At 38.5% G+C, this 9,418-nt stretch overlaps 1 protein-coding gene across 1 annotated transcript; it reads left to right on the top strand.

Moving 5' to 3' along the window:
• The first annotated feature begins 1,063 nt into the window (after positions 1-1,063).
• Positions 1,064-8,257, top strand: LOC140373945 (cytochrome P450 4B1-like). The gene is made up of 12 exons (XM_072460697.1): positions 1,064-1,265; positions 3,453-3,597; positions 3,995-4,039; positions 4,113-4,240; positions 4,466-4,590; positions 4,666-4,820; positions 4,915-5,021; positions 5,201-5,391; positions 5,470-5,603; positions 7,321-7,385; positions 7,877-7,959; positions 8,072-8,257. The coding sequence occupies exons 1-12, from the start codon at positions 1,077-1,079 to the stop codon at positions 8,247-8,249; spliced, it is 1,545 nt and encodes a 514-aa protein (XP_072316798.1). The 5' UTR covers positions 1,064-1,076; the 3' UTR covers positions 8,250-8,257.
• The last annotated feature ends 1,161 nt before the right edge of the window (positions 8,258-9,418 follow it).

Genomic DNA, 9,418 nt, shown 5'->3' with positions numbered 1-9,418 from the left:
TATAGATGGACCTGATGAAAAAGAGCAGGACTCTTGAGTTGTCAGGTGACCTAAAACGTTCAAATCTGAAGAGTTCAGCCTTAGAAGCTCAGACATAGTCACAGGCACGGTTCCACCCCACAAGTCCGAAGGTTCACAAGTCCGAACCCTAACCCTAACCCTAATCCTTACCCCTAACCTTCAGACCAGTGAACCTTCAGACTTGTGAGCAGCCACCACAGGGACATCACAGAGAGCAGTGACACAACTGGTAAGTCCTAACATTTATGTTTATTGGAATCAAATGTTAGCAATATTGAGATGTGTTTTAATGTAGATTAAAGTTTAATAAGTAAAAGTTTTTTTTGTGTGTGTATTCTTAGAATTTTATCTGGCTTCTCAGCCTGTAGTCCTGGTTTAGTCCTGTTTTAGCCCTGGTTTAGCCCTGGTTTAGTCCTGGTTTAGTCCTGGTTTAGCCCTGGTTTAGCCCTGGTTCAGTCCTGGTTTAGCCCTGGTTTAGCCCTGGTTCAGTCCTGGTTCAGTCCTGGTTTAGCCCTGGTTTAGTCCTGGTTTAGCCCTGGTTTAGCCCTGGTTCAGTCCTTGTTTAGTCTAGCCATTCCCCTCAGGAAGGAGGCCACTCCCCTCAGGAAGGAGGCCACTCCCCTCAGGCAGGAGGCCACGCCCCTCAGGCAGGAGGCTACTGTCCATCCAGACCAGAACCTCCCGTAATGAGCATGGCAGCTGTACAGGTTGTCACACGATGGCCATGAATTACGCAAGTTTGTAAAATTTTCCGCACTTTTAGAATTCCAGTTATTCTAGTACTTGTAGTATTTGCAGTACTATTTTGTAGTATTACGTTGTAGAAGTCCTATGTTAGAGTACCTTGTAGTTCTTTTAGAATTCTAGTAATTGTAAGTTTCCAGGTATAACACTATAGTTGAACGCCTTCTCCTCTCCTTGATTCACCCAATCAACGGATTCACTGTGACGCACATTACGCAACCCGAGTCAGGCCCCGCCCCTCTCAGTGTGTGCGTAAGGAAAGTAAACTCGAGACTAAAGCTCTGCTGCTCTTGTTTCCTGCTACAAGGGCGATGGAGTTGGGCTTTTTAGGAGAGCTTCGGAGGACGGAGTACCGTCTCTCTCACTTGTTTGCACTGCTATGTTTTGTTGCGATGGTTTTCAAGTTATCCAGCTTGGTCATCAAAAGAAGAAAAACCTTTCGAAAAATGGAACCTTTCAATGGACCACCATCACACTGGCTTTTTGGACACGTCTTGCAGGTAGAGCCGAGGCTCATGAGTATTATTATCAGGCTCATTGTCACTGTTGACTGACTGTGGGCTTCACGGCTCAGTTCTAGTAAAGGACATTGGTGCATGCTCCGAGCTAGACAAGCAGCATTTCTACTCTGCTATGGGACATGTTTACTTACTTTTAAGTGATGTAAAGGAATCAATAAGTAAACCTAAACAATATATTATTGGCTATTGTAGGCTAATCCGTGTAGGATATTCCAGGCTATTACATTGTCCAACAGTTGAAATGTCCCTAATTGGATTCTGTGTAGAAATTGTTTCAACTATGTTTCAAAAGTATGACAGCCTAACATTTTTTTTTTTTTTTTAAACAAAATACTTTTAAAATTGTTAGGCCACTGCAAGTTTTGTAATAAATATGTTTACCCACTTTAATTTTTTTTTTTATCAAATATAAATATGCAATAGAAATAACATTGGTTTACATTAGAAAATGTTTTTCTGAGTTGAAAATTGCACATGAACTCTTGTATAAGTCTGGAAAACTTCTCAGGAACTCGGATCAAAAGCATGTGTCATTACAGGATTGGAATACAGACATTTCCTTCATCCAAACAATACTCAAGATTTTTCAGACAAGAGAGATTTAAAAAAACATACATACATTTATTCACACACACAAAATTGAGCATAAAGTAAAGACATTGTACCTTTAGGTTAATGGAAGTGGGTTATGTGAAAATAGTTTTTCAGAAACTTGTTAAATCTGATGAATCTTAAATGTTGACTTGATGTCTTCAGTCTTTATCCTTTTGTCCAGAAACAGAGAAATTACCCCAAAGAAAATTATAACCAAGTACAAGACTAAATGTACATTAAAGCCGCGGTAGCGGCGATGATGGCTCTCGCCACCCGCGCAACGTGTTTTGATCGCGATTGCCCCGACACGGCATTCTCTTAGACTTTAACTAAACTTTATTCTTTAAACCCCCTCCTCCCTGTACCTCCGTCACCTAGCAACAGAGACCCACCGCTAATGCTGATGCTAACGCTAATGGGAAATAGGAAATGTTCTATCAAAATAAAAGAGGAAGAGGCATTAATTGGGTCCCTGCTGGCCAATTGTGAAAATGCACAATATCTGTTTTCAATATCACTTTTTTTCATGGCCGTGGCTGCAGAGCCGCGGTGCGGTCAAACGGCCCCATCAGTTTCAGGAACAGCGGCACTGCCATATAGCCTCATGACTAACCCTGACCCTAACACTAACCCTAACTTTAACCCTGCGCGGTCTAAAACGTCACGGTCAAATAGCGCAGCAGTTTCAGGAGCCGCGGCACAAAATAACATGGCAGTTTCAGCCGCGCGCCGCGGCTCTGTAGACACTCCCTTTTTTCATGGCATCTCGAGGAGAATATAACCCATGAGTTTCAAACAAATCAGACAATGTTGAGTTTTTCACACAATGGGTAGGGGGCGCTATAGAGTACATTTGTTACATGGGTATTCATTTTTTCCAATCAGATCATAAAAACGAATTAGTGAGTGAAATATGAGTGCCGTAGATCAATTCCATTAGGCGTGACTTGTCCTTGAAAAAACAGGGAATTAAGTATTTTTTAAAGGTGTGTTACGCGGAGACCATAAGGAATATCTTTTTTTCATATTTATTAAATTTCAATGTCTTTAGATGCACAAGGTGTTGTTTTGAGCTCGATCGGACAAAAAACCTAGGAAAAGTATAATTTTGAAAAAAAAAGTCAAGCGTGGCGGTGCCACTTTGATTCGACATGGCTGACTTCCTGTTTATCATAGAGCGATGCTGCCAGGTGTGTTTTACTCGTCAAAGGTCAGAGGTCAAAGGTAGCTCTATCACTGTCCCAAGTCTCATGTGCCTAGGCCAAAGATTAAGAGTTTCATGTTTTTTCTTTTCTAAACTAGTCGGCACTGTTGCGACGGGCGTTCTCTCAACCTCCGTTTTATTGGAGTTCGGGCCGAGCCGATCGCGTCTATGTCAAAAATCAAAAATGCTCGAGTTGTGGCAAAATGACCATGACTAATGATAAGAAACCAGGCAATAACAAAGACTCGTCGCATTCCATTCCATGGAATGGCTCGAGCCAATTAAAGACCAAAGCAGGAAATTACAAAATCAGATTTTTCCTTTCCTTTTATGAATACCTGCATAAGTCACGTTTTTTTGTTTTGCAGTTAAAGCAAGATGGTACAAGTCTGGACAAAATGCAGGGTTGGGGACAAGAGTTCCCCTATGCATTCCCAGTGTGGTTTGGTCCTTTAGTTTGTGTCCTCAACATTCATCATCCCGATTATGTGAAGACCATCCTGGCATCAACAGGTGAGTGACGATAGAGGTGGGCAGTCGACATCTAGAGACTATATTGTGAAAGTTGTTTCGAGAAGATGCAAAATTTAAATATTGATTATAACGTTTATAGTATATAATATAATTAAGTAATTAATTAATAAATAATTCTACAAAAACAATGAAAAAAATGATGAACACTTTGAAATAAAGGTATAAGAGGATATTTGTGCACGTTTGTCTATTAGTTAAAACTCAACACATTTTTGTTGGATTAACATTATATTGTCTGACTATAGTGATTAGGATACTCCCAATAATATTGAGATATTCATTAATCGGCCACCCCAGGTGATGGTGACCTTTGTTGGAAATACAAAATGTCCAAACTAAAAGATTTTTTTTAATCAGATTTTTTTTGTTCACACAGAGCCTAAAAATGATCTTGGATACAGATTTATTAAACAATGGATTGGTAAGCCTTTTTACTGTCTTGTTTCTTACAATATGAAAAGGTGTCTCTGTAGACATAAAATGTTGCTCTGCAGGAGATGGTTTATTGGTGACACATGGACAGAAGTGGTTTCACCACAGACGACTGCTAACCCCAGGTTTCCATTATGATGTATTGAAGCCATATGTAAAATTGATGTCTGATTCAACAATCACTATGTTGGTGCGTATTTTTATTTATTTAAATTATCCCATATTTAGGAAACAAAACAAGATTGTCAAATAATTACATGGACAAATGTTCAAGGTGTGTGTCTTTCTGTTGAAGACCTTTTTTAAGTCTATTTTGTGCATTCTGTCCTAAAGGATTGTTTGAATTAAAGATAAAACTATGTGCAGTAAAGAGTAAAATATTAGTTATATAATTAGGTTATATCTTTGTTTCCAGGACAAATGGGAAAAATATTCCCAAACTGGTGAGACTTTTGAGTTATTTGAACATGTCAGCCTGATGACTCTGGACAGTATTTTAAAGTGTGCTTTCAGCAACAACAGCAATTGTCAGACTGAGGGGTCAGTACATGCACAGCATCTTTCATTTGAAGCTAGACTTGTCTTAATGAAATGATGTTGTTTTATCTCTCACAGGGGAACACAAGAGTACATCAAGTCTGTGTATGAGCTGAGCTATTTAGTTAACCTACGCTTCAGGACCTTTCCCTATCACAATGACTTAATTTTCTACTTTAGCCCACATGGGTACAGATTCAGAAAGGCCTGCAGAGTGGCACATAACCACACAGGTAAACATGCTATACACTTTCCCCTCATGCTGCTGCAACATAATCATAATATATAAATAAAGTGTGTACTCATTGCTGAATCTGCTTATCGCAGCTGAAGTTATAAGAAAAAGAAAAGAAGAGCTCAAAGAAGAAAAAGAGCTGGATCGCATACAAGCCAAGAGAAACTTAGACTTTCTGGACATCCTTCTTTGTGCAAGAGTAAGTGCCAAATTATTATACAAACATGGACAACAGGTGCTTGTTCCTTGGCTATTGCTTTTGTCTGTGTATTCTGAGTATTCTGCAATTCATCTGATAAGCTGTTTTTATATCCAAAAAGTACTGCTTGACATGAAATAATCACTTTCTGCAATACTATTATTTGGGAATTTTGAAAGGATGAGAACAATCGTGGTCTGTCAGATGAAGATATTCGGGCTGAAGTGGACACGTTTATGTTTGAGGGCCATGACACCACAGCAAGTGGCATCTCCTTCATACTCTACTGTCTGGCCTGTCACCCAGAGCACCAGCAGATGTGCAGGGAGGAGATCAATGAAGCCCTGGGAGGGAAGAACACCATGGAGTGGTTGGTTTATACATGTTACATACATGAAAAACAAACTGCTCATGAATTGTGGTAATGATTAGATCGGTGTTTCTTCAGGGGGGCCTTGACCAAGATTCCGTACACCACAATGTGTATTAAGGAGTCACTTCGTCTTTATCCACCCGTACCAGGAATGGCTCGAGTCACAACAAAACCCATGACATTTTTTGATGGGAGGACTATACCTGCAGGTAGGTTATAGCATTCAAAATGTAAAGAAAAGAAGAAAAATACATAAATTGTATTAGTCATTGTTTTATTAGCTATTACTATAACTATATGATTTGTGCTGACACACATGACAATAAATCATTGAACAATTTGAAATAATTTGTATACTATGTTATAGCAAAAGAAGATTGAATTCTAATCAAATGGACAAAAGGTTTTGTGAGTGATTATGTTCTAACTTTCATCCAAACGGCTTCATCAGTTCAGTCCTATAGTTCAACTGGTGTTATAATGTGTACAGTTTCATCATAGGTGCAGTTCCACTGTGAGAGACAGAATCTTTAAAAAAAATAAATCACATAATATGATTTTAAAATAATTTATTGTTGCAAATAAAAGACCTGTTGGTCTGCCTTTAAAAGTCCACCTCTACTCCACTTATTAATCTAAAGTAATATAACCGTTTGAGCTCATTCGCTGCATAAAGACACTGTCCACCCCACAATCAGTCGGACTCCATCTTCTACCATGGGCTAAAGAGCTGTCAAAAGACTCCAGAAAACCAGAATTGTAGACCTCCACAGGCTGAAAAGGGCTACGGGCAAGTGGCAAGCAGCTTGGTGATAAAAGATCAACTGTTTGAGCAATTGTTAGAAAATAGAAGAGGCTAAAGACGACTGTCAAGCTCCTGCTGGGAGCTCCATGCACAATCTCACCTCGTGGCATATCCAGACCTAAATCCAACAGAAAATATTTGGAGGGAGCGTAAACCCCAAAACCTGACTGATCTAGAGTAGATTAGCTGCAGTGTGTGCCAACCAGGTAAAGAACTGCAAAAAACGTTTGATCCCTGTAATTGGATGTAAAGGCTTCTGTATCAAATATTAAAGGTTGAATGGACGATTTTTTTGGGCCCAAATATGAGTCTTATTTCCTCGTGGCGTGGACAGCCAATTAGTCCTGCCACGTATCAATCATAAAACGCACCTACCGCTCACCTGCAGCCGCGTGTTGCTCGTCCCTATGTTTCCGCGTGTCTAAGCGCATTGATCTATCATAATATAGTTCCCTCAGTGTATGGGACAAAGTGAAGACGGAGAAAGACTGTTCGAGCTGACTCATAAGAGACTGAAATCTACGGGAGACTAGAGATGCGATGCGATCCGTCGCGCTAATAAACAAACGCACGTGTGTGTTGTATCAGTCCGCACAGGGGGGTGCGCATGCGCACTTCCGCCTGCGTTCTCAAATCGCCGAAATATCGTCCATTGCGCCTTTAACACAGATTTTTTTTTTTAAGATAATAATTTCTAAGTGGGAGGACTTGCAAAATTATATATATATATATATATATATATATATATATATATATATATATATATATATATATATATATATATGTATATGTATATATATATATATATATATATATATATATATATGTATATATATATATATGTATATATGTATATATATATATATATATATATATATATATATATATATGTATATATATGTATATATGTATATATATATATATGTATATATGTATATATGTATATATGTATATATATATATATATATATATATGTATATATATGTATATATATATATATGTGTGTGTGTGTGTGTGTGTGTGTGTGTGTGTGTGTGTGCGCGCGCAAATACGTACGTACGTAAATACATACGTACGTAAATACATACGTACGTAATGAATTGTGTCATTTTTTTTCACAGAAACCTTAGTTGGAACAAGTGTGTATGGTATTCACAGAAATCCATCTGTCTGGGAGAATCCTGATGTAAGTTGAAGAAATATGTAGATTTGTAAGAATTAGTGGTCACATGTTTGTTTACTTCGGCATTTTCTAGCTTTCCTACAGTGTTAAACAGTATTGTACTCAAGCTGTTAAGCTTTATCAAAACATTGTAATAATTACCTGTATTCCAGCAATCCTGGTAATTCAATACTGCTCACCCCTCCAAACAAAGACTAATGTTTTGTGTCTCGGTCCAGCCGGTTCAGTCTCTCTCCAGTCTGCTTGCCCTTCTCATAGGATGCTGGGTAATCTTCTAATCTGGGTATGTAAAGGGAAAGTGTTCCTAAAATGGCTCTCCAAAATGGAACACTTTCTAAGACCAAAAGTTATAGGGAATCCTCCTTATGAGTGTAAACTAAAGGAAAAAGTAATAAGTAATCAGACATCTATTTTTATTAATGCTTCTATTCATTTTGTTTTGACACTTACAGTATAAATGATGCATTTTGCTTTTTTCTTTGTGAATTGTACAGGTTTTTGATCCACTACGTTTCCTCCCTGAAAATGTATCCTCCAGGTCACCTCATGCATTTGTGCCGTTCTCAGCAGGTCCAAGGTTAGTCTTCACCTATTCAGTTACAAGATATATACTTACTGTATACTTACAGTTAAAGGTCAACTATATTTGTGCAATTTGTACAATTCTCACATGTTGTGTGTCTCAACAGGAATTGCATTGGTCAAAGTTTTGCCATGAATGAGATGAAAGCAGTGACGGCTCTGACACTGCAGAAGTATGAACTGATTGAAGACCTGAAATGGAAACCCAAGCTTATTCCTCGACTAGTGATGCGCTCACTCAACGGCATCCATATCAAAATCAAACCAGTCAAGCCGACTGCATGAACTGGGCTCATTCATTTACTACTATTATTAACTAGTAATGTGTGAGTATTGCCTCTTTAATTTAACTTCATATTTCTGTACTGAATGTCCTTTTGTATGCATTTGCATCAGTCCAGACAAAGGGAATGCACCAACTGGATTTAGACTGTGAATTCTAAAAGGCATAAGGTTACTACACGATCAAAATACATTTTGTGCAAAATTACATACTCAACCACATAATTTGGTAGCAAATGTTTTCCACTCCATTTCATCTATTCCAGTGATTCCTAGGCCGGGGAGTCTAGTGGTTTAATTCACAGCTGAGGTTTTTTTTGTTTTTTGTTTTAAAGATATAGTGTAAAACACATACTTAGACATACAGACCTACAACTGCAGTAGGTGGCAGTAAATGTACCTTTTCAGTTGGCTGCCAACCGCGATTACCATTAATACACAGCAGAGGGCACACTCTAGATCTCATAATTACAAAAGGGGTAAATATTTCTGTCTGTTTTTCCCAAACCACCGGCTGGTCCTGCAGTTGTTCAGAGGAGACATGTAAATGATGGCACAGGTGCACTGTTTATGGAAATGATAAACTTTGAAAATGTCTCATGTTCTAATGTAAATGATTTGTTGAACTCTGTTACATCAAGTGTTTTGAATGTTCTGGACACCATTGCCCCTATGAAGGCTAAAATGGTTAAAAATAAGCAGAAGAGGAGAAATGATGATTCGGTCAGGGCACAGAAAAGGGAGTGCCGCAGGGCCGAACGGAAATGGCGCAAGCCAAAGCTCCAGGTTCAAAAAGGGATTTACAAAGAGAAGCTGAACATGTGCAACCTCATTTTGTGTAGAACTAGGGAAAGATATTTCTCTGAAATAATTGGAAGCTGCAGTAACAACTCGCGTGTCCTGTTTGCCACAGTGAACAGATTACAAACCCTCCAGCTCAGCTGCCGTTAGAACTCATTTCCATATCCAAGTGTAAAGAGTTTGTATTATTCTTTAATGAAAAAGTTCAGGGCATTAAAAATGATATAAATCCCACAATGCAAAAAAATACCCTAAAACCACCTAGCCTAGACACTTAGAGCTAACTCACTTTGCACCTGTAACTGACACAACTGTCTATGAGATAATCACCAGTCTGAGTTCATCTACATTCTGCCTTGATGTGTTACCCA

This window comes from Eucyclogobius newberryi, unplaced genomic scaffold (genome assembly GCF_026437365.1).
Source record: "Eucyclogobius newberryi isolate DKJ021-1_F unplaced genomic scaffold, fEucNew1.0.hap1 SCAF_3, whole genome shotgun sequence".
NCBI classification, from domain to species: domain Eukaryota; kingdom Metazoa; phylum Chordata; class Actinopteri; order Gobiiformes; family Gobiidae; genus Eucyclogobius; species Eucyclogobius newberryi.
Note: the sequence above shows the minus strand (reverse complement) of the source record. Positions and strands in the feature narration are given on the sequence as shown.

Coding starts and splice junctions, on each gene's coding strand:
- LOC140373945 (XM_072460697.1), top strand. CDS start 1,077: ATGGAGTTGGGCTTTTTAGGAGAGCTTCGGAGGACGGAGTACCGTCTC. Junction 1,266..3,452: donor TTTTTGGACACGTCTTGCAG/GTAGAGCCGAGG, acceptor TTTGTTTTGCAG/TTAAAGCAAGATGGTACAAG. Junction 5,604..7,320: donor TGGGAGGACTATACCTGCAG/GTAGGTTATAGC, acceptor TTTTTTTCACAG/AAACCTTAGTTGGAACAAGT.